At 39.6% G+C, this 26,353-nt stretch overlaps 1 protein-coding gene and 1 long non-coding RNA gene across 2 annotated transcripts; both read right to left on the reverse strand.

The window, feature by feature from the left end:
* Positions 1-939: 939 nt before the first annotated feature.
* On the reverse strand, positions 940-11,800 carry NPY5R (neuropeptide Y receptor Y5). Its single transcript, NM_001102527.2, has 2 exons — positions 11,774-11,800; positions 940-2,605 (listed from the first exon to the last, which is right to left on the reverse strand). The coding sequence occupies exon 2, from the start codon at positions 2,594-2,596 to the stop codon at positions 1,256-1,258; it is 1,341 nt and encodes a 446-aa protein (NP_001095997.1). The 5' UTR covers positions 2,597-2,605; positions 11,774-11,800; the 3' UTR covers positions 940-1,255.
* Positions 7,969-11,761, reverse strand: LOC132345469 (uncharacterized). Its single transcript, XR_009494811.1, has 2 exons — positions 11,318-11,761; positions 7,969-8,914 (listed from the first exon to the last, which is right to left on the reverse strand). It is a non-coding gene; the product is annotated as an uncharacterized lncRNA (long non-coding RNA).
* Positions 11,801-26,353: the final 14,553 nt, after the last annotated feature.

Below are 26,353 nucleotides of genomic sequence, written 5' to 3' on the forward strand. Positions count from 1 at the left end.
GAGAGTTGACCCATACAGAAGGCTGAGTGCCAAAGAATTGATGCTTTCAAACTGTGATGCTGGAGAAGCTTCTTGAGAGTCCCTTGGACAGCAGGAGTTCTAACCAGTCAACCCTAAAGGAAATCAATCCTGAATATTCATTGGAAGGACAGATGCTGAAGCTGAACCATCAGTACTTTGGACAACTGATACAAAGAGCTGACTCACTGGAAAAGCAAAACACAACTTTTTCCCTGATGCTGGGAAAGATTGAGGGCAGATGGAGAAGGGGTCAACAGAGGATAAGATGGTTGGATGGTATCATCAACTCAATGGACATGAGTTTGAGCAAACCCCAGGAGGCAGTTAAAGACAGGTAAGCCTGGCATGCAGCAGTCTATGGGGTTGCAGAGTTGGACACGACTTGGCAACTGAACAACAACTAGGATAGTGATAATAAATTGATAACTTGAGCAATCATCAATGATAGGAAATAAATATTTTCCTGTGGAGGTTCCAAAACTGTACCCACTGTTGGCAATTAAATTTATGACTTAGGCCTGTATCCAAGGGGGAATTTCCTAGTGACTTAGCGATAAAGAATCCACCTTCCAATGTAGGAGATGGGTTCCATTCATGGGTCAGGAAGATTCCCTGGAGAATGAAATAGCAACCCATCCAGTATTCTTGTGTGGGAAATCCCATGGACAGAGGAACATGCAGTCTCAAAGAGTCAGACATGACTTAGTGACTAAACAAGAACAACAACATATATCTGTCATTTAGTTATGGTTTTCTGGGCATACTGAAACTTTTCTGTATTTTCAGAAGTAAAATATTAAGAAATCTGTGAAGTAAAAATGAAGACTAATAGATAGTCCTCATATTTGAAACTAAATATCTTAGGAAAAATAAGATTTTTTTTTTTACTTAAAATTTTGAACAAAAAATACTGAGATGGTTAAATAAAATTTTTATTTTAAGCAAGAACTTACAATTCATTGATTTACAGACAAGCTGAAATGGAAGGTAATATAACTACTCTTTAAAATGAAATTACAGACTGGATTGACAATGACTTTATACAACTAAATGAATTTATCTTACATAACACATTAAAATTATCTTCTATATATTATGAACTGACATCCAAATCCACAGCTCTTAAACATAAATTCCACATGTTAACAAAATTTGTTGATTATAAATACATAGTTACTATGAATACATTTTAGGTGATTACCACACTTTTTTTCTCCTTAGTAAACACTGAGAATTATGACATATGCAGACAGTGTATAAGAGACCTTAAGTCAGCTTTGATTCCATTATTAAGAAATCCATACAGAATTGGATTAAGACAACAGGACATCATGCCTAGCAAGTGACATATGCAATATACCAACTTGAAATGTCTGTTTGAGATCAGGTTATCATTAAAATCAGTTACCACGTGGAAAAGGTGTAGAGGCATCCAGCTCACCGCAAACACTAGTATCAAGATAGTCAGTCTGTAGAAAACACTTCGAGATCTCTTTTTAATTCTCATGATAGACTGGTTTACTCTCATCTCATGAACATCTGAGTTTTCTTCTGGTTTCACCTCGAAGCAGGTGGGCACCCCTGGTATGAACTTACTGGATGAAGGGAGCGGACTCTTCCTGGAGCCCGCGTGCTCCGGAAGCCTTCCGGGGCGGTTCTCCAGTGGCGGCCTGGCTGGGGCTGGCAGCACACAGGCTGTCTTCTTGCTGTACCTCCTTCTGTGCTTCCTGATGAATGAGTAGCTCCACTTCTGGCTGCTGGGGAGCTTCACTTGGGGCCCACTCTTTTGGGAAGGATGGAGAGTTAAGTTGATCATCTCTTTTTCTTCCAGTTGGTTTTCTTTGTTGGACAATCCACAGCTTATACTCCTGCAGACACTAGTATGACTTACAGTTAGACAAACTAAGGGCAGAATATACTGAACAAGCAATAAAGAGATAGTGAAAGCAATTCGGTATGCATCAGATGGCCATGACTCGACACATAGATACCTGTTGCTCAGCAATGCCGAGCCAAAGGTCTCCTGAAGTTCCACAAGGCTGTGAAACACTGGGAGAGGAGAACACATTGCAAAACCCAGTGTCCAGACAGTGGCGATCAGGAAATAGCCATGGTTAGCTGTTAAATGATTGGATACAGGGTGTTTTATCATATGATACCTGACAATGGCGATGGATATTAAAATTAAAGTGGAAACCAGAACTGTCACACATTGAAGGAAAGGCATAATGTGACACATGACCCTGCCAAACATCCACTGATCCAGCAAGACCGAGGTCAGTGTGAAAGGTGAGCAAAACAGCACAACCAAGATATCAGAGAAGGCCAAGTTCCCTATGAGGAAGTTGACTGTAGTCTTCTGATTTCGCTTCCTCATGAGAGCCATCAAAATAAGTAGATTCCCCATAAAACCAAGAAGACTTACAAGTGTATAGAGTCCAATCAAAAAATACTGCAAGTCATCAACACTGCTTTTATAGTCATCCCAGACTGGGAAATCAGAGTTCCGAAGAGCAGCAGTATTGTTCTCGCCAGCAGATGTTTTGTTATAATAATCCTTGAGCTCTGAATCCATATTGTACTCCTGCTTGGAATAGAAAGACACTAGTTAGGAACTAAAAAAAAAAAAAATCATGACAACTATAAAGTAATCCATTGAGAAGGAAGCAAAATTTTACCATTTTCTCCTGTTACCTTATTAATTTACTAAGAAAGTTTAGTGAAGTCTTTACCTGGCACCAAGTACAGTGCAAATATCAGCCATAACAATTATAGTAAGTTTAAATCTATCATCATTTCTATGATGCATTGATTCATGTTAAAACAGTAGACCAAAAAAAAAAGTAGGCCTTTTTTTTTCACTTATGTAGGAAAAATGTAAGGGAAGGAAAAGGAAAATGTGGATAAGAACTTCAAGATATCTAATTATAATAGCTAATTAATACTTTTTCTAGTGGAGATACATGTTGTAGTCATATCTTAGATGTTTCTTTCTATCCTACATCAATCAAGGTCAAACTTGAAAGTAACCTGCCCTAAATTATTCCTTGATCTATTTAATTGGATATGATCTCCTTTGAATCCCCACATATTTCTGTTTATAGAATCTGATACTATATGACATAATTTGCTTTGTACTGCAAGTATAATAAAAACTAGTTTATCTTATTTATGTATAACCAATGGGAAAGCAGAAACTGTCCTTTACTCACTATGATATCGACCATAAAACATGGCACAGTAACTTCATCATGGTACTGTTAAGTAAATATATGTGGGAAAATAAATTCAAACCAGAGTCTAATATCCCAAATTTACCAAGTTCATAAAATCTTCAGATTTGAGCTTCTCAAGTGTAGATACACTATCATAGGACCTACATGTACAGAGTAGTCACTCAGTAAATGTTTACGTGAACACAATCTTGACAGCAAAATCATCCTGTGATCAAGTCTCAGTTCTCTGAGACCTGAAGATTATCATGAATTAAACCACTGACCAGCTAGCTGCTGGTTTATTTAAAAACAAAATTTACTTGTTTATTTTTTAATTTAAAGATTGAAAATATATTTCAGCCTTAAAAAGATTGAATAAATTCATTTTGTTTAAGGAAGATATTATAGCATAAAGAAGTGATACTAATATGCTGCTGCTGCTAAGTCGCATCAGTCGTGTCCGACTCTGTGCGACCCCATAGACGGCAGCCCAACAGGCTCCTCTGTCCCTGGGATTCTCCAGACAAGAAAACTGGGTGGTTTGCCATTTCCTTCTCCAATGCATGAAAGTGAAAAGTGAAAGTGAAGTCGCTCAGTCGTGTCTGACTCTTAGCAACCCCATGGACTGCAGCCTACCAGGCTCCTCTGTCCATGGGATTCTCCAGGCAAGAGTACTGGAATGGAGTGCCATTGCCTTCTCCGGATACTAATATAACATACCACAAATTTTGTCACCTCAAGGATATTAATAATATTAATACCACAATGATATTACTTATTTACTGTTATATATTACAGATTTGACATTATTGTCTAATGAAGTACACAATTGCCTATAATATATCAAGAAGAGGCAAAAGGAAAACCTTCTCCCCTTTAAAAAAGCAAGCACTTCCCATTTTTTTCTAAACAAGAATATCCTATAGAATACTCAGGATAGCAACAGCTAGTTAATTCTGATGAGTATACCTTGTAACAGATATCCTGATATAGATAGATAGACAGAAATATATATATGGATATATATGGAGATACATATATTTTAGGTACATATATCTTTAAAAAATCACTGTAAGTTTATCAATCTATTTCTAGATCTATAGTTGGGTAATTATGTTTAAAACTATAAAAATACATATATATTTAAATTAATAGTAAATAATTATCTTCTATTTATAAGGGATATATAGATCCTGGGCCAATAAATTTCCAAAGGGCAAATCTTATTGTGCACATACCTTTGTCATAAATAACTTTTCAAGTATACATACAGCAATTTTCAAATAGCATGATATAAGCATTGTTGTACTATGAGAAATTCAAAAGTTTTTTTCACAACTTCTATAACAGATCCTACATTATTAAATTTCTGAAGGCCAATTGCATTCCTTTAAAGTGAGACATCACTCAGTCATGTCCGACTCTTTGTCCATGGAATTCTCCAGGCCAGAATACTGGAGTGGGTTGTCTTCCCTTCTCCAGGGATCTTCCCAACCCAGGGATCAAACCCAGGTCTCCCACATTGCAGGCAGATCCTTTACCAGCCGAGCCACCAGGGAAGCCCCTTTTAAAGATAAATGAATTCAAAAGTTCAGGATCTTATTCATTTATTCTTAGGTGTTAATCAATAATTTACTCTGATATTGTCTCAAGTTGAAAAAGATTTCTGGTAGGTACGATAGTGACTCACCAGGCTTACTAAATCATCCCACTCATCATATTCCCAGTCAATGGGCTTCCTGCCGCTCCCCTGGACAGTTCCATGAGCTTCTAATCAGAGCAACCTCGATTGGCCTTCCTGCCTCATTTCCTGAGCTCCAGTGACCCCCTGGCTCCATCTGGCTTCTTCCCTATCCTATTTACACTCACAGTCTGTAAGGCTGCTTGTTACTATGATTCCTTTATACTCAGCTGTTCTTCTCTGGATTCACTTTTTGCAAACAGTCCTCTTTAGTTGTACATCAGTAGCTACTGATTGTCCCCCCTGCAACCAAGGCAAGGACAGAAGAGAAACTGGACAGTATACTCTATAATGGCTTTGTGTTTTCTGGGGACATGTAATTGTAGGGTAAAACATCTCGAGAGTAAAAATTACTGTCCCAAATTTTTAGTAAGAGAAGAAGCAGCACTATTGGTGATGACAGAAGAATGTGGCATGAGTCTAAAATTCAGGGTGCCTCCAGTGCATGGTCAGTTCTCTCTGTGACACTCTGATGGAGAAAAGGGAAAATGTCTCAATTATTTTCATGATTTTAATGATGCTTAATAGAGTATGTTGTACATAGTAGATGCTAAATAAATATGTTACTTAATCAATTTACAAAAGTAGTTTAATTTTCTCAGCTTTTAAAATAACAGAAATGAGTCATCCGGGGGACATGGACAAATTTAGCATAGAGTATGACTATATGTGTATATATGTGTGTGCATGTGTGCTTAGTCTGACTCTGCAACCCCATGGACTGTAAACCACCAGACTTCTCTGCCCATGGAATTTTCCAGGCAAGAATACTGGAGCAGGTTGCCATTTTCTCTTCCACAGAATCTTCCTGACTCAGGGATGGAACCTGGGTCTCCTGCATTGCAGGCAGATTCTTTACCATCTGAGCCATGGTTGTAGTATATGTGTATATGCAAACATACATGCATACATATATGTACATATGTATAAATGTTTTATATATACAATGTATACAATAATATATGTATATATTTATGTATTGAACATATACGGATATATTAATACATTGAACATTGAATGTCCATTTATATTCTATATTCATATATATTAATATTCAATGTATGAATATATAGAATATTGAATATATATGCATATATGTATGTATGTATATTTACATATACACATATATTAGAACCACTGAAATTAGACAAGGTTACAAAGGGCCCCAAAATGAAATGAAGAGTACCTACATAGGCAACTGTGATAATTTACCACGTTTCAACTTTAAATTATGATCAGGCCTCATTATAAAATGAGTCCTTCACTTTATTTCACTTACAGTGTGTTTTTACAAACTGAAGGTTTGTGGCAACCCTGCACAGAGCAAGGACCTCAGCACCATTTCTCCAACAGCACATGCTTACTTTGCGTCTCGGCGCCACGTTCGGTAATTCTCTCGATAGTTTGAATTTTTCATGACTACTTGTTATGTTGATCTGTGGTCAATGATTGTTGATGTACTATTGCAATTGTTTTGGGACACTAGGAACTGTAACCATATAAGATGTGACTTAATCCACACACATTGTATCTGTTCCCCCTTCTCTCCCCCTCTCCTCAGGCCTCCCTACTCTCTGAGACACAATATTGAAATTAGGCCAGTTGTTAATTCTACAATGGCCTCTAAGCATTCAAGTGAAAAGAAGAGTTTCAGGTCTTTCACTTTAAATCAAAAGCTAGAAACAATTAAGCTTAGTAAGCAAGGCATGTCAAAAGCCCAGATAGGCTGAAACCTATGTTTCTTTTGCCAAATAGTTAGGCAACTTGTGAATGCAAAGGATTTCTTGAAGGAAATTAAAAATGCTACTACAGTTAATACATGCTGCTGCTGCTAAGTCACTTCAGTCAGTCGTGTCTGACTCTGTGTGACCCCATAGACGGCAGCCCACCAGGCTCCCCTGTCCCTGGGATTCTCCAGGCACGAAAATTAATACATGAATGATTAGTAAAGAAACTGCCTTACTATAGATACAGAGGAAGCTTTAATGGTCTGGATGAAAGATCAAACCAATGACATTCCTTTAAACCAAACCCTAATCCAGACCAAGGCTCTAACTCTCTCCAATTCTGTCAAGGCTAAGAGAGGTGAGGAAGCTGCAGAAGAGTCTAAAGCTAGCAGAGATTGGCTCATGAGGTTTAAGAAAAGAAGAAGCCTTCTCTATAACCTCAAAGTGCAAAGGGAAGCATAAAGTACTGATGTAGAAGCTGCAGCAAGTAACCCAGAAGATCTAGCTCATATAAATAATGAAGGTGGTTACACTTAACAGTTTTTCAGTGTAGACAAAATAGTCTTATATTGGAAGAAGATGCCCTCTAGGACTTCCATAGCTAGAGAGGACAAGTCAGTACCTGGCTCCAAAGCTTCAAAGGACAGGCTAACTCTCTTGTTAAGGGCTAATGCTCTAGTGACTTTAAATTGAGCCAATGCATGTTTATTATTCAGAGAATACTGGAGCCCTTAAGAATTCTGCTCAGTCTATTCTGTCAGTGCTTAATATATGGAACAACAAAACATGTCTATTGACAACACAGCCTACCAAATTTTTTACACCTGCTTTGAGATTACTGCTCAGAAAAAAAAAAAAAAAGTTCCTATCAAAATATCACTGCACATTGACAATACAACTGGTCACCCAAAAGGCTGATGAGATGTAAGAGAATTCATGTTGTTTCCATGCCTGCTAACATGACATCCATTCTGCAGCCCACAGATCAAAGAGTAATTTCAACTTTCAAGTCTTATTAGTTAAGATAGAGAATTTTGTAAAGCTATAGCTGCCATAGATAATGATTCCTCTGATGGATTTGGGCAAAGTCAATTGAAAAACCTAGAAGGTTTCACCATTCTGGATATTGTTAAGAATATTTGTGATTCATGAGAACAGTCAACATGTCAATATGAACAGGAATTGGGAAGATCATTTCAACCATAATGATGACTGTGAGGAGTCAAGACTTCAGTGGAAGAGGTAACTGCACCTGTGGAGGAAATAGCAAGTGGAGCCTGAAGAACTAACTGAATTGTTATAATCTCATGATAAAACTTTAAGGGGTAAGGAGTTGCTTCTTATGAATGAGCAAAGAAAATGGTTTCTTAAAATGGAATCTTCTCCCAGTCAAAATGTTGTGAAGGTTGTTGAAATGCCAACAAAGGATTTAGAATATGATGCAACTTCAGTTGATAAAACAGCAGCAGGGCTTAAGAGGACTGACTCCAACTTTGAAAGGAGTTTTACTGCAGGTAAAATACTAATGAACAGCATTGTTTGCTACAGAGGAATCACTCCTAAAAGATACAATTAATGGGACAAATTTCATTGTGTCTTACTTTAAAAAACCGCCACAGCCACCCCAACCTTCTGCAACCATCACTCCCCTGATCAGTCAGCAGCCACCAACACTGAGGTAAGACCCTTTACAGCAAAAACTCTATGACTCACTGAAGGCTCAGATAGCTTTTTTTTTTTTAAGCAATAATGGATTTTTAATTAAGGTATGTACATTGTTTTGGGGCTCCCCAGATGGTGCTAGTGGTAAAGACTTGCCTGCCAATGCGGGAGGAATAATAAGAGACACTGGGTTCAGAAGATCCCCTGGAGAAGGGCATGGGATTCTATCCATGGAATTCTCCATGAGGCCCTTGGGATTCTGTTCATGGGATTCTCCTTGGGGTTTGGAGAATCCCATGGACAGAGGAGCCTGGTAAGCTACAGTCCATAGGCTTGCAAAGAGTCGGACACAACTGAAGCTACCTAGCATGCATGCACACACATTGTTTTATTAGACATAATATTATTGCATGCTTAATAGACTATAGTTTAAACATAAGTTTTATATACACTGGAAAATGAAACTCATGTGACTTGCCTTGTAATGGTCTGGAACCAAGTCTGCAATATGTCTGAGGTTTGCCCCCAAATATCTTCACTGATAAAGGCTATCGCATAAGAACACAAAACCGAAAAGGTAAAAAATATTTACAACATTTTTACTTAAATGAAAAAGAAGTACATCAGGTTGTACAGTTGGTGGCTGGTACAATTCTATTATAATATATGCGCATAAATATTTGCACATAATTATATGCACATAAATAAGGAAAAAAACACTGTGTCATAAAAATGTCACCCTGAATATTCACTGGACATGACAAAACTGAAGACAACACTTCTATCCTTCTCTAAAAGACACTAATTTACACATTATTTAAAAGGGAGGCCTTTTTTGTTAATGAATAGCTAAGAGAGATCAGTTGTTCCTTTATTCATTCAACTAGCATTTATTGAACATCTAATATGCTAGGTGCTTTGCTAGGCTGTGGCAGAAGAATGATAACTGATACAGGTATGATGTGAAGAATATTCTGAGGTGTTAAGGTCTCTGATGAGTTGTTACAAACTACAATTGTCTCATACACGAAAGGCCCTCAATGTATGATGAATAAAAGAAAGAAAGGCATTTTCCTGATGTCGTTTTTTCACTACAGCTTGAATACTTGTATTTCTGGGGAATCCTATGAATGTTTATTTGTACCTACTGATAGATTATCTTTTTTCCCTTATGCTTTCTCTCACCTCACATTCCTTCATTCATTCACCATTCATTTATTCATTTTATTTTGCTGTGACTATGTAGTTAAACTTTCTGTGCTCTTCCTGTAGCTCCACTCCACCCCAAGTACACACATAACACCTAAGATCACGCTCGACACTAAAGGAACCTTTTGTAAATTTTTTCTTGGATGGATAACTTCTCACAACTAAATAATGGATATTGCAAATGAGAGCAGGGGGCAAAGAGGGAATGTTAAACTGTTCCTTTCAAAGTGTCTCCTTGTAGCCTGGGAACATTTTGCACATCAGGAAAATTCTATCTAATAAGATTCAAGTCTTCCGTTTCTTTACTTGAAAAATTTATACTATAGGAATAACTTTAAAATGAAAGGTGAAAAAACATAGAGGGTTTCTTTCCTTAAACTTACCCCCTAATTTCTCTTTCTTCCTGAAAAGCACAATAAACAAGGCTATAATAGAAGTGGAAATATCTTTAATAACGATCTGCTTTTCAACAAGTGTTGTAATGAATGTTGTACAATTTTATGCAGCATAAATATTTTACAGATAATAAAAATAATATTAAATGTGAACTTCTCTTCATCTTAGATCACTAGAGAAATTATGAAATAAAGAATGTTTTTAAAATGAAATATTATTTTAGAAGAAATCTGATATTGACTGTGTGAAAACTTTTGTGGTGCATAATTTTTGTTCACTCTTTTATACCTGGTTTTAACCCCCCTCCTCCACTCAGAATTCCCAGGCTGAAACATCAAACTTGTATCCTTAGCCTTACAAGTTAAAGAAACAAAAGTTCCTGGTCCAACTGTGGTGACGTTTTTTGAAAAAGCAGTATCTTGTAAAGACACTGTAATTTTGTTATATTGTAATTGTTTATAAAAATTGATCTATATGTGACACCAAGACATATGGAATCTTGTGAATAGACGAGTATTTCAATAGATAGTTCTTAAAAAGAATGGGAGGAGCTGCACGGAACTCAGAGGACATACAAGGACTGAGCTTATACACTTAAATAAAGTCGCTTTGCTGTGATCTTTTCCTGCCTTACGGAAATACACATCTTTCTTCTCAAAAAGGTTACTAATCACACAAAAGAATTAAATACGTGCAATTGTTTCCCCTCTAGCAATGATAAAATATCACTTGTTGCCCACTTTGCTGTGATCCTGGGACAGTGGCTATGTTTCACGTTCTCAAATATCCCCATGATCTACTTTTAAAGCCAGAATCTGGCAAAATGTGAATTGTAAAGAAATACTGTTCCGTTCAGCTGATAAACACGCAGGCACGAGCCACCCTCTCTCCCCATTTCTTACATCAGTTTCTTTTCTCTTGAGAAATCTGAAATTTAAATTTGCATTTGGGAGGCAAATTTCGCTGAGAGCGCCTTAGGAGATTTCCACAGGCTCCCAGCAAGTCTCTGGGCTTCCATCCAACAGGGTGGTTCGGTCCCTTTAAAAGATAACTGAAAGGTCCGCAAGCTCGGGGATGAATTCCCAGCCTAGGAATTCGAGGCTCTGGGACGTGTCGGGATACCTGCCCCCGGAGCGCAGACCCGGGCGCGCCGCTGCGGGGTCCCGGGCGTCAGCGAGCGGGGCTGCAGGTGCTCGGCGTCCGGGGTCCCCGCCTGGAGCACCCCCCGGCACCCCAGCTCCGAATTTGCCGGGCTTCCCCGGGCTCGCCCTCTCCGGGAGCCGCGTCCTCCCTGCACCAGTGCCAGCGGGACCTTAGACACGCTCTTCCAGCTCAGCTCTGCTCACCCACGTCCCGGCCACCGGACTCGCACAGAAGCGCCGCTGAATCCTTCCCTCTCCCTCCGCGCCCCAGAGGCGCCCGCTCTCAGCTCGGACGCTTGACGTCCAGCCCGGCCCTATGGGCACCTCGGGGCGCCTCGGCTCCCGGGATCGCGGCCGTTCCTGCTCCCGGCGGCTGCAGGGACTCGGGCCGCCAGAGTAAGGGGCCGCTCTCGCCGAGCTCCCCGGCCCTGCTCCCCGAACCTGCTCGGGGCGCCCCCTACCTTTGGATCGGCGGGGGAGAGGAGGCACCCTGTCTCCCGCCAAGGCTGTGCAGGGAGGTGGGGCTCGGGGCCGCCGTGGGCGCAGCAGCGCCGTAGCTCAGGCTCCCCTTGAACTCTTCAAGGCCCAGGTTTTCTCCTTGCTCGAAAACAGAAAAATAATAAAAACCCAAAGCAAGCAGAGCGCCGGTCTTTCTCTCACCTTCCAGAGTGAAGCGGGGAGGCGTCTGGGCGGGGGTCGCCTAACCTTCGCTGGCGCGGGGTTGCCAAGGCACCCTGCGGAGCGGGGCTGGCTTCCTCCCGGCGCGGCGCGGGCGGCGCGTGGGCGCCAGGCGGGGAGGCTGCTGCCGAACCCTGGCTTCCACGGGCTGCGCCTGGCAGCTACAGACGACGGGGAGGGAAAGAGTTGTCATAGGTTAAAAAGACCAAACAAACGAAACTTGTCCTCCGTGTCTGCTCAACGTGGTTTCCGTCCTCCAGATGTCCAAATCTGTATCCATCCTGTAGATTTGCCTTATTTTTGGTTATCAGTTGTCAGGAGCCTATGGTTTCTCTGTGTGAGAGGGTGTGTGTGGGTGTGTGTGGGTGTGGGTGGGTGGGTGGGTGTGTGAGATAGAGAGAGAGAGAGAAATTAGGGATGAACTGGTAATAAACCCCTGTGTCCCTATCCTTTGAAGTAAAAGTATTTTCTTTTAGGCTACCAGGTCTCTGAGTCTCTAAAGGCTGCTTCAGAGCTAATAATTAGGAATGTGAAGATGTAGAAATAAAGAATAGCTGTTGGACTGGGGAATTGGTAACAATTTAGAATAAATGGACCACATGGCGGAATCATTAGGTCCCTGAAAGATACAGGCAAAGGGCTGACACATTTCCTGCTGCTGCTGCTGCTAAGTCGCTTCAGTCGTGTCCGACTCTCTGCGACCCCATAGACGGCAGCCCACCAGGCTCCCCGTCCCTGGTATTCTCCAGGCAAGAACACTGGAGTGGATTGCCATTTCCTTCTCCAATGAATGAAAGTGAGAAGTGAAAGTGAAGCCGCTCAGTCGTGTCTGACTCTTAGCGACCCCATGGACTGCAGCCCACCAGGCTCCTCCGTCCATGGGATTTTCCAGGCAAGAGTACTGGAGTGGGGTGCCATCGCCTTCTCCGACACATTCCTAGGTTGTTTTTATAGGAAGCAGATCCCCACCAGATCCAGATGAAAATTTATGATCGTAAGAATATAGACACTGGAGTTTGAAACCAGAAGGTTGATGATGCTTGAAACTTAATATTGATGGCAACCAATTCAAGAATCATGCATAAGCTGGTCACTCACTCAGCAGCACTCCCTGTCACACTGCTTTTAAAACCCTCTCCCTGAAAGCCATCTGGGATTTGATTTTGAGCTGCCCATTCTCCGTGCCTGGCACCTGCAATAAACACTGCACGTTCCTTCACCGCAACCTAATGTCAGTGGACTGGCTTTACTTGGGAGGGTGAGCAGAACCAAGTTTTCTTCTGTAACACGAAGAGGATCACAAAGAGGGTCTTTGACCATAGCTAGGTCTGAGAAGGGGTGTGCTTATTGCACACTTTAAAACTGAAAGCTGCTGTGTGACAGTCACAGTATCCCATGTCTAGCGACGAGTGCAGTCCCCTGGGAACAGCACTCTCTAAACTGGAGAGGACTGTGTCCCTTGGGAGCAATGTTACTTGTAAATCTAATTTCTGGGGGCAGTAAATATTAACTATTACCCCAGAAGTCAGAGAAAAAAATTCCTGTGCCCCTTTCTGCTGAATTTTAGTATTTGATACTCAGGGGACCTGTACGGACTGTTGTTGCAGAGCCAGAGCCATCCAAGAGCTCATGAATATAAACGTCCTATTTCATTTGTCATTATTTTAACACAGCAGGCATTTTGAAAATGCCCATAGGCTTGTGTGGTGGGTGAAAGGAAAGATGAAAGTGTCAAGAAGCTACGCCTGGGGAGAAAAGAAAGCTTGGTTCTTAGACTTCCTTAACTCCAGCATCTATACTGCCATACCTGCCATGTACATTTCTACCCTTCTATCCCCTGTATAGTTACAATACACGCCTACCTCTGGGGCACATGGGCTTTAAAACAACTTCCAAAAAAGGCCCCTTGTGACTATTGTCTGGGAGGGGGGAATGTTCCCCCTTTCACTTCTGGAGTCCTTGTGGCTGGACTAATGATAAAATGAACACAAGGTAGATTTACAGGAGAAAAAGAAGTATATGTTAATTCATTGCATGGAGAACTTGTAGAAATGAGACCTCAGAAGTGGCTAAAGCAGGCAGCTTTTACACTTTTTAGACAAACAATAAATTTGTGAGCAGGACAAGAGAATTTAGGCTTTGGGTGCTTAATTAGTAAGGCATCTAAATAGAGTTTGTGCTTGGAGCAGTAAATACAAGAAATAATATGGTTTGTTTATACAGGCTCAGTCGTGTCCAACTCTTTGTGACAACCTGGACTGTAGCCTACCAGGCTCGTCCATCCAAGGAATTTTCCAAGCAAGAGTACTGGAGTGACACAGGGATTGAACCCAGGTATCCCACATTGCAGGCAGATGCTCTACCATCTGAGCCACCAGGGAAGCATTATGCAGGCTTCTCTGCCCAGATTTCCTATCTCTGGTGATGAAGATGTCTTTCTGCCTCCACAGGAGGGGAGAGGACCTGTCGCAGGAGAGATTATTTCTTGATTCCAGAGAGACAGAAAGAAGAGTCAGAGTGTCTCTCTCACACTGGACTTTTTTTTTTTTTAGAATTTTTTTGATCAGGACCATTTTTAGAGTCTATTGAATCTGCTATAATATTGCTTCTGTTTTACGTTTTGGTTTTTTGACCAGTAGTCATGCGGATCCTAGCTCCCCCACTAGGGATCAAACCTGCACCCCCTGCACTGGAAGGCTACGTCTTAACCACTGGACCACAAGGGAAGTCTCACACCGGTCATTGAAGTAACTTTAATTAGAGGTAACAAACATGCCACCTTGGCACATTTTGAGGTGGCCCACCATGAGCCCTAACACTGTCTTCCAAAAACAAATACAGCTGGTCTATGCAATAAGGTTTTTTATGTTAAAAAGAAAATTGTAATTTGTTCTTTCCACAAATTTTGGGGTTTTTTCTTTTGATGATATGAACCTTTAGGTTGGAAGTAATTATTAAAGTAAAAGTAAAAGGAGCATGTCTTTGAGATGCAGATTGTGTTTAATCCAGCATTTCTGTTCTCACCACACGCACAAACATGCAAGCCTCAAAAAGAGAGTCAGAATTTCTTCTTTAAATACACATTTGCCATACATCATTAGAAATCCTTTCTTTTGAAAAGAATTGTCAATTTGTAAAATTTCAACAATATGTTACATAAAGAAGAAAATATGAAGATAACTGTGCTTTTATTTTCAAATTTTCCAGGAAGGATTCAAGATGAATCATTATAATTCTGTAGAGTATAATACTGTAATTTTGCTTCTATTTGATGGAGTGTCATCCAAACAGAGGAAGTATCAACACTATCCCTGGGAATAGATATAGTAATGTCCACCTCTGTTCTATGTATTTTTCCCACTCACTATTTGCAAAATGCTCATTTGGGAAATTAAGTTGGGTTTTATGTGTGTTACAAAATTAAACTGGCCATTTTCCAGTTTTCATGGTTCTTTATCAGTTATAGAAGGAAGCATATCTATAAAGGTAAAAGTTAAAATTGCTCAGGAACTCCTGAGACAAATTATTGAATAAGAAAACACTCCAGACAATGCCTGGGGTAACTTTTCTCTGAGGAACGTCTGTTGTTTTTATCAAAGTTATTGCTGCTTTTTAATAACAACTACCATTTGTGGAGACTAGTTACTGAAGTGCTTTGATATAATCTCAAATGATATGTGATCTCAACCATTATAGTGGCAGTAAATTAATGAAAGAAAATATTTTAGTTGTATTTTTTTCTCTGAGAATTTTTATTATATTCACTAAGGGTAAATGTTTCTTTGTCCACTGTTTCTATCATGATAAATTTAAATCTTTAATTCTTAAAAAGTATGGAAAGGGCCATTTCTATGTATTAAACATATTTTTATGAGCTCACTGATGCATTGATTTCCTTGGAATCTAGTAGATTCAGGACTTAAGACAATGAACTAACTTATAATTGGGAAATATATGCAATTTAACTAACAAAAGCTAGTTTTTTAAAAAAGTTACTCCAAAGTATTTGCATGCACAGAGTCGTTTTCTCAGGGAATTCAATTATAACTTTGAGGTGTTACGAGGAAACTATAAACATTTCATAGTCTTCTGATGAGCACTGTGCTACTTAAGTAAGCAAAACTCTATCTTTCTTTTTGATGCCCTAATAATTAAAGCACTAAATATAAATCAGTGACTGATGCCAGTTTTTTTCTCAAAGTAAGTCTTCATGTTAAAAATACCTACATACTTACATGTGGCAAACATTCATATAGTTATATAATCACATATCTCCTATGTATTTGTATATTCATCATTTGTCAAAATACCTGGATTGTAGCTAGGTTTTATTCCAAATTAATCATATAGTTTTAGGCATACAATTTTATCTTTTTAGTCTTTACTTTTTTTGTCTGTAAAACAAAATATTTTGACTAGCAGATCTGGAACTCCCTTTCATTAGGCAGGAAGTTAGCTGAGAGCAAGGAGAGGTGCCCCTTCAGCTAAACATTCAATAGCCACCTAATCCCACCCCCACAAGCAATTTACTAGCCCCGCCCTAACATACCCCCAACAGTACTCCAAATAGTCAGGAGGCTGGAAAAATTCCCCACAAGCCTTCTGGCAGGACTTTGCCTACTCTGGGACATGCCCACACTTTACACTATCATGTACTAAAGCAACCTTCGGTGGCCATTGGATTTATTAACTGCTCATAAATATTCCATGAATACATACATCTAGTTATAACAGACTGAGTTATGGAAGGACATGCTACAGTAGAGCATCTTGTTATATAACCTGCAGCTGTCAATCAAGACTGGCAGTGAACAACTCCCTGGATTAGGCAAATGGCCATTGCCTTTAAATCTCTGTACCACAGCTCTTCAGGGCCATTGCCTCCCTTGGCAGAACCCACCTCTCTCTTGAGGTGTTCTGTTCTTTCTTTCCTTATTGTCAATAAACTTTCTTGCAACAGGTAAGAACTTAGGTTTTTTGCGTCCTTACAGAGAACCGAAGCCCATGGAGGAGGTCTCCACTAACACGTTTGAACTTTGAACTCTGTTAATGCCATTAACAAGCACACATTACAAATACATGGGTAGAAGAATAGCTTATATGGATCTGCAGAAAAATTTGATGGTCATAAACATTATTTGTTTCCCCTTCATATTGGGTAAGGGGGAAGAAAAAGAAGAAAGAAATATTGTTGATATAATTTCCTGTTATTTTTGTACCTTTCTCTACCCTGCAACTGTTAATAACTCTATCAGTTCAGTTCAGTCACTCAGTCATGTCCGACTCTTTGCGACCCCATGAATTGCAGCACCCCAGGCCTCCCTGTCCACCACCAACTCCCGGAGTTCACTCAGACTCACGTCCATCGAGTCAGTGATGCCATCCAGTCATCTCATCCTCTGTCGTCCCCTTCTCCTCCTGCTCCCAATCCCTCCCAGTATCACAGTCTTTTCCAATGAATCAACTCTTCGCATGAGGTGCCCAAAGTACTGGAGTTTCAGCTTTAGCATCGTTCCTTCCAAAGAAATCCAAGGGCTGATCTCCTTCAGAATGGACTGGTTGGATCTCCTAGCAGTCCAACGGACTCTCAAGAGTCTTCTCCAACACCACAGTTCAAAAGCATCAATTCTTCGGCGCACAGCTTTCTTCACAGTCCAACTCTCACATCCATACATGATCACAGGAAAAACCATAGCCTTGACTAGACAGACCTTTGTTGGCAAAGTAATTTCTCTGCTTTTGAATATGCTATCTAGGTTGGTCATAACTTTCCTTCCAAGGAGTAAGCATCTTTTATTTTCATGGCTGCAGTCACCATCTGCAGTGATTCTGGTGCCCCCAAAAATAAAGTCTGACACTGTTTCCACTGTTTCCCCATCTATTTCCCATGAAGTGATGGGACCAGATGCCATGATTTTCGTTTTCTGAATGTTGAGCTTTAAGCCAACTTTTTCACTCTCCACTTTCACTTTCATCAAGAGGCTTTTGAGTTCCTCTTCACTTTCTGCCATAAGGGTGGTGTCATCTGCCTATCTGAGGTTATTGATATTTCTCCCGGTAATCTTCATTCCAGCTTGTGTTTCTTCCAGTCCAGCATTTCTCATGATGTACTCTGCGTATAAGTTAAATAAGCAGGGTGACAATATACAGCCTTGACACACTCCTTTTCCTATTTGGAACAAGTCTGTTGTTCCATGTCCAGTTCTAATTGTTGCTTCCTGACCTGCATACAGATTTCTCAAGAGGCAGGTCAGGTGGTCTGATATTCCCATCTCTTTCAGAATTTTCCACAGTTTATTGTGATCCACACAGTCAAAGTCTTTGGCATAGTCAATAAAGCAGAAATAGATATTTTTCTGGAACTCTTTTGCTTTTTCCATGATCCAGCGGATGTTGGCAATTTGATCTCTGGTTCCTCTGCCTTTTCTAAAACCAGCTTGAACATCTGGAAGTTCACGGTTGACATATTGCTGAAGCCTGCCTTGGAGAATTTTGAGCATCACTTTACTAGCATGTGAGATGAGTACAATTGTGCGGTAGTTTGAGCATTCTTTGGAATTACCTTTCTTTGGGATTGGAATGAAAACTGACATTTTCCAGTCCTGTGGCCACTGCTGAGTTTTCCCAATTTGCTGGCATATTGAGTGAAGCACTTTCACAGCATGATCTTCCAGGATTTGAAATAGCTCAACTGGAATTCTATCACCTCCACTAGCTTTGTTTGTAGTGATGCTTTCTAAGGCCCACCTGACTTCACATTCTAGGATGTCTGGCTCTAGATGAGTGATCACACCATAGTGATTATCTGGGTCGTGAAGATCTTTTTTGCACAGTTCTTATGTGTATTCTTGCCACCTCTTCTTAATATCTTCTGCTTCTGTTAGGTCCATACCATTTCCGTCCTTTATCGAGCCCATTTTTGCATGAAATATTCCCTTGGTATCTCTAATTTTCTTGAAGAGATGTCTAGTCTTTCCCATTCTGTTGTTTTCCTCTATTTCTTTGCATTGATCACTGAGGAAGGCTTACTCTATAGTAATATTTAATTCATTCTTAAAAGTTGTGGTGTTTCTTAAAGCAAATTATTCTATATCTAATTACATTATTTAAGACTTTTATTACAAAAAATATAAAAAATGAGAACATGGAATCCTTTAGAGACACAACGTTTATCAAAAAAATTCACAAAAAGTCATATATTCTTCCCTTTTGTAGGTTAAAACTCCTCATAAAAATGTTGATAATTATCACCTCAATATTATTTTAAGATAAATTTCCATTTCTTAGTGAATTTTTACAGCTAAAATATTAAATCTAGTTTTAAGTCTAAATATAGCTTGCTATATTTAAGTGGAAATGAAAAGGAAATAGTTTATTTATTTTTGGTATGTCAGTTTATTTTTAAGTCTTTAAAAAGGATGTTTAGAGAATGGTTCAAAGCATAAGCTCAGAATCAAAAGTGAATATGGTTGAATGCTCTTCAAAAATCCATCTGTTACCATCTTCTTACTTTTATGCTAATGGATACTCCAGCTTTTTAAAGTATATTATTCAGCAAGTAGAAAAAGTTATGAGACACTTTCGTTACTAGACATTATATTCATTTTCAAAGGCAGCGAGGTCCATTACTCAAGCCTACACTGCATGGTAAAAGCAGAATTCAACATTTAGGAAAATCAAAAAGTTTAAGAAGAATCAAGAAGAGTCTAGTAATCATATGTAAAAAAGGTATACATGTGTGATTCATATGTATAAAAATGATATTAATCATCATTGGTACAAATGCTAAAGATATTTTTTAATGTTTGAGATGAACAAGTGGACTTGATTTGTGATGTTCATAATTTATATAGGCCTATCCTACTTCTCATTCTTCAATCCCTCAACAAAACTGTTTTCAGTACCTTATGAAACACCAGATATTATTCTAGACTCTAAGCTTTAAGAAGTGAAAAAAAAAAAAAAAAGGAGTTACTGCCTTCCAGAGATTACAGTATAGCTGTAGATCTGTGGAATATATAACTGTCTGCAATATATTGTGTTTGAAATAACTCAGAGTGCAGTAGAAATAAAAATAGGAATATAAATACAAATTCAGACCATGGGGGCAATCTGTAGAGATGAGAGATAGATCTAGGAGAGGGCTTTGTAGTTGAGAAGATACTTGAACTGAAGTTGAAAGAATTGGTGCAAGTTAAACCAGCAGATGGAGGGGATGGGCAAGTAAGGAGTAGGGGAGAAGACACAGAGGTGATAAACAGCAACATTTGGAGACCTGAAGACAGCTCAGTTTAACCAAAGTTTGGGAAGTGGGCAGAGGATCACACTGAAAACGTTTGTTCAAAAGAACACTGTTCGCACTTTTCTTGAAGGCTCTGGAGAGCAACTAGATGATTTCAGCTGAGCAGTTTTATCACTGAACTACTGTGACAGCAGCTGGTGGCAGAAGGACCATTCAGTAGAGAACTAACTAGAGCTTGATGGATATAAAAGAACACGTTTGAGAGATATCATGCTGTGGAATCAACGCCAATGTGTGACCAGTTGTCAGCTGACCCATCACCCTTGAGACCAGTTGAATCTAAGTGTGTGTAAGAAAGGGAAATGCCGGGAATGATCCTCAGGTTCTGGCTTGAGGGGCTGAGATGATGGCCCGGGTTTGGATCATGTCCACTAGCCGTGCAGCACGTTTGCCAAGGAGACCTGGGAGAGGTCTGCACTTCACGTGGAGTACAAGAGAGTCGTTGATGGCAGAGGGTATGACTATGCTTCAACGTGAAAAAATATATAGATTAAGAGCTCTGTTAAATGTGGGAATTTCAGAGCTGATCAAGGAAGAGACAGTAGCAGGAAAAGCATGGTGCACAAGTTTTATTTGGCTGGTCTTGAACAGGCTTGCATGACAGGGAAGTTTCTCTCAGTAAGACACCTCCCAGAGATAGCAGTATGGGCTACCACTTAGAAGGAGGATGGGACAAGGAAACCCCTGGGGAGAAGAAGAAAATAGAGAGTGGTTTAGAGACATTTAGAAAATGCCACTCACCAGCAAGATGGGGAGATTTGGGTCAGAGAGGTCTGAAGGGCAGCATCAGATGATAGTGTTTCAACGCTGCAGGATTTGTCATTCATGGTTAGCAGATGTTGAGTGCAGTTTCTCAGAGTATATAAAGTAGGTAGGCTCTAAATAACTAAAAATATATTTATTTGGACTGTATTAAAACAATTAGATGTGTGAGAATTTGAGATGGTGCAGTCTGGCATTGGTGTCTTGGTCTGCTATGAAGAAGTGAACAGTATGGGCACCATTTTAGGCTAATACTCAGGGGCCATCACTGGCTCATTGATATAACAGGATCCTAGGGAGAGAGACACCTAAGAAGGAGATGGAGATGCAAATCCTGGGGAAGAAGGCTGACAAACAGCAAGTAAGAAAAGAGAACCACCTGAAGTGTAGTTAGAAAAGTCAAAGGAGAATAAAAAAGTCAAAGGAGAGGATGGTCAAATGAGACAAATGCATCATAAAGTCTGAATTCTGTCCCCAGGTGTAGCCATTGGTGACACAGGCAAAAGTAGGTTCCAGTGGGCCACTTGAGGCACTGGAGAAGACTGGAGTGAAAGGCTTCATTCCTGGCCAAGACAGACACGGCAGCTAGCGAATTTCTGACAAGGGTGGACAAGGGCGAGGAGTTGTTTTTGTTTTAAGTGTTGAATTAAGAAAAGTGAGTTGTTGAACAAACTGGTGTTTTTGGTTATGTTTCTGTTGTGTAACAAGCTTCTCAGAACTTGATAAGGAAACAACAACTCATGGGATCTATGCTCATGGATTAAGTCAGTCAGCATCTCAGGAGAGGACAATGGCAATAGCTTGTCTGTGACATAGTATTTGGGGCATCAACTGGGAAAATTCAGTGGGTTGGTATGACTTAATGCTTGGAGTCTGGATCAGCTAGGCTGGAGGACCCACTGCCAAAATGAGGGCTGTGAAAGAAAATAAATACCCTATGGTAAACAGCATTATTTCCTTCCTTTTATGGCTGAATAATATTGCCACCACATCTTTTTTAATCCACTCTTCTGTCAATGGACATTTAGTTTGCTTTCATGTCCTGGCCATTGTAAATAGTGCTGCAATGAGCATTGGGGTGCATGTATCTTTTTAAATTAATATTTTCTCCAGATACATGCCCAGGAGTGACATTTCAGGATTATCTGGTAACTCTATTTTTACAACATGGATGGACCTAGAGATGATTATACTAAGTGAAGAAAGGCAGACAGAGAAAGACAAATCTGATATATGAATATTAAAATTTATGCAGATGAACTTATTTACAAATCAGAAATAGACTCACAGAAATAGAAAGTAAATTCATGGTTACCAAAGGGGAAAGAGGAGGTAGGGACAAATTAGGAGTTTGAGATTAACATATACACACTACTTGATATAAAATAGATAACCAACAAGGATCTACCATATAGAACAAGGAACTATACTAAATGTTTTGTAAAAACCTATAAGGAAAAGAATCTCTCTCTATGACTCTTTGCGACCCCATGGACTATAGCCCGCCAGGCTCCTCTGTCCATGGGATTTCCCAGGCAAGAATACTGGAGTGGGTTGCCATTTCCTTCTCTGGGAGATCTTCCCAACCCAGGGATTGAACCCGTGTCTCCTATCCCTCCTGCATTGGCAGGCAAGTTCTTTACCACTAGTGCCACCTGGGAAGCCCTCATAAGGAAAATAATCTCTTTCTTTCTTTCTTTATGTATATACATATAAATATAATTGAGGGCTTCCCTGATAGCTCAGTTGGTAAAGAATCCACCTGCAACACAGAAAACCCTGGTTTGATTCCTGGGTCAGGAAGATGCACTGGAGAAGGGATAGGCTATCCACTCTAGTATTCTTGGGCTTCCCTTGGGGCTCAGCTGGTAAAGAATCTGCCTGCAATGCGGGAGACATGGGCTTGATCCCTGGGTTGGGAAGATCCCCTGGAGAAGGGAAGGCTACCCACTCCAGTATTCTGGCCTGGAGAATTCCATGGACTGTATAGTCCATGGGAGCGCAAAGAGTAGGACACGATTCAGTGACTTTTGTTTTCTTTTCTCCAACATATAACTGAATTACCTTGCTGTACACCATAAACTAATACAACATTATAAATCAATTCTACTTCAATTTAAAAAATACCTTAGTGGCTTTTACTCCTTTCAGAAAGAAGGGGGAGTCCACTGAGGCTGAGGGTATGAGGTAGGAGGCTGGAAGAGAAGGGTGGCAAATTGAAATAGCTTCTAAGAGGAGAGGAATTGGGAGTCCCCAAGCCTGAGAATTTCTGAGCAACATTTAAGGCTCAACTGAGATTTTGAACTTCTTGTTGCAATACTCTGCACAGTTGATTTATTTCCAGCAATATATAATGCTAGTGGAGAGTGGCAGCTATGCAGTTTCCTTGGGTAAGAAGGGTTGGGTTATACCACAGACCTTACTTGGATATAAACCTCATTCTAAATTCATTGATATGTGTACCTGAGGAAATAAAAGCTCTAGGTAGACCTTAAACAAAGGGGTGAATGAGGAATAGTTACCCTAGCAAAGTGATACCCGGGAACATTTCATACCACCTCTGTGTTCATTTGTCATATTATTTAAATGCATATAAATGAATGTTTCTCCTATTTTGGGGAAAAACTGCCCAGTCTCAAGATAGGAATTAGCTTTGCTTCATGGGGTGAAGTCTGATCTTCTGATGTGCTGTATTGAGAAGGGGTCTAATGCCAAGCCTGGGATTTCAGGGGTGGGGCGGGATGAACAGAGACCTTTGTCATGGATGATGGAAGGCCAGTGGTGGTGTTCATCCTAGCCCTTCTCTCTAGCTATACCTACTCCTGTTTGAAAGGAGATACGAAGGGAGTGGTAGTGATTACAATAAAAATGATAGTAGTACAATGACAAAGCTCTTTCCATTATACCATGTAATACATACATAGCATTACACTTTTGCAAAATAACATTACATGTTTGTTGAATGTTTAAAGAGTGTTTAACAGGACGAAATCTGCAGAAAAATGTTCAAATATTTACCGAGTAATTTTAAGATCATTGGCATATAGAATCTATTCTGACAGAATTTTATAACAAATGCTCTAAATTTGTAGCCTATTTCCTTGAGTACATTCCCATTTCAAATCAAGAGCAAATCTATGACCAATATTTGGTTTCTTCTATACTATGAAGATAATTGAATTGTCTATATACTTGCATACTAACATTTTAATTAAATCAACTATCACTTCTTTCTGTTAATTCTCTCAAAAAGATAGCCGAATAAAGTGATTGCACTGATCATTTGTACTAATCAATTTAGGCAAAGTTCTTTACCTACTATATTTTATTGATTCAAAAATGAGGACTTTAAAAATATTTTAATATTCTGAAATTTAATTACAATGATTGTATGTCATTTTTTTACTAGAAGCATTTTTTTTTTCTTGGTGGTCCATAAAATAACATTGCAACTTACATTCTATGACATCATAGATAAAAGAAAAGCAGTAGGTAAGTCATAGAAAGAAGGAAAAATTGGCATCTAATAATTCATAGAATAATGAACTGATTCATCAACATACTTTACAGTAAGTTCTATCCAAGTGAAATTTTCTTCTAGTCAATATTACCTACATTCTAATTTTCACAGGTAGTATTAATTCCTATCAAGATTTTTCTGTTGACACAACATTGTTAGTCAACTACAGTTCAAGAAAATTAAATAAAAAATATTTTTCTGAATGATGTTGTGATAATTCTCATGTATCAAGACCTGCCAATATTTCAGGAACTTTAACCCTTATAGCAGAAATTCATCAGGCAGCCAATAAAGTAATTACAGTGGGTAAATTCCAGAGTGAATATAGTGACAGACTTTTGTCTAGCCAAGAAGTAAATCATGGAATTTTTAGCACCAGACCATAAGCTCTTCCAATTTTTAAATGATAAAACTAAGATCTACAGAGGTTTAAGGTGTAGATCCTATGCTTCTGTTTAAATGGTAGAACAAGACTGTTGCCTGAGAGAACATGAGAATAAGTCACTAATTTAATTCTCCCAGGCATGATTTATAGATCTGGCTGTTGTGAAATTTCACAAGATGCAGAACATTTTCTCTCTCTAGCAAAGGTGAGGTTTTACCTAGCTTGACTATGCCAAAGCCTTTGACTCTGTGGATCACAATAAACTGTGGAAAATTCTGAAAGAGATGGGAATACCAGAGCACCTGACCTGTCTCTTGAGAAACCTATATGCAGGTCAGGAAGCAACAGTTAGAACTGGACATGGACCAACAGACTGGTTCCAAATAGGAAAAGGAGTACATCAAGGCTGTATATTGTCATCCCACTTATTTAACTTATATGCAGAGTACATCATGAGAAACACTGGGCTGGAAGAAGCACAAGCTGGAATCAAGATTGCCGGGAGAATTATCAATAACCTCAGATATGCATCAATAACCTCAGATATGCAGATGACACCGCCCTTATGGCAGAAAGTGAAGAGGAATTAAAAAGCCTCTTGATGAAAGTGAAAGAGGAGAGTGAAAAAGTTGGCTTAAAGCTCAACATTCAGAAAACTAAGATCATGGCATCCCATCCCATCACTTCATGGGAAATAGATGGGGAAACAGTGGAAACAGTGTCAGACTTGATTTTCTTGGGCTCCAAAATCACTGCAGATGGTGACTGCAGTCATGAAAATAAAAGACGCTTACTCCCTGGAAGAAAAGTTATGACCAACCTAGATAGCATATTGAAAAGCAGAGATATTACTTTGCCAACAAAGGTCCATCTAGTCAAGGCTATGGTTTTTCCAGTGGTCACGTATGGATGTGAGAGTTGGACTGTGAAGAAAGCTGAGCCCCGAAGAATTGATGCTTTTGAACTGTGGTGTTGGAGAAGACTCTTGAGCGTCCCTTGGACTGCAAGGAGATCCAACCAGTCCATTCTGAAGGAGATCAGCCCTGGGATTTCTTTGGAGGGAATGATGCTGAAATTGAAACTCCAATATTTTGGCCACCTCATGCGAAGAGTTGACTCATTGGAAAAGACTCTGATACTGGCAGGGATTGGGGGCAGGAGGAGAAGGGGACGACAGAGGATGAGATGGTTGAATGGCATCACTGACTCGATGGACGTGAGTCTGAGTGAACTCCGGGAGTTGGTGATGGACAGGGAAGCCTGGTGTGCTGCGATTCATGAGGTCGCAAAGAGTCAGACAGGACTGAGCGACTGAACTGAACTGAATCTCAAGTAGGAAAGTATGCAACTGACTGTTCACTTAATAGTAGAAAGAAAAGAAGATCTTTAACACTCATACTTTTAAATCTTTTTGAGGAATTCAGATTATTGTTTAACACATTTTCTGAGCAACTCATACTACTTTGCTTATTTCAGATCTTCTATAAGATTACATTATAAGAAGATCTTATTATACTGTGCTTATAAGTTTTTATTTCACATGTTGCAAAGAGTCTTTAGTAAATGATATTCCTAGGAAACTGTATAAATCTG

This window comes from Bos taurus, chromosome 6, assembly GCF_002263795.3.
Source record: "Bos taurus isolate L1 Dominette 01449 registration number 42190680 breed Hereford chromosome 6, ARS-UCD2.0, whole genome shotgun sequence".
NCBI classification, from domain to species: Eukaryota; Metazoa; Chordata; class Mammalia; order Artiodactyla; family Bovidae; genus Bos; species Bos taurus.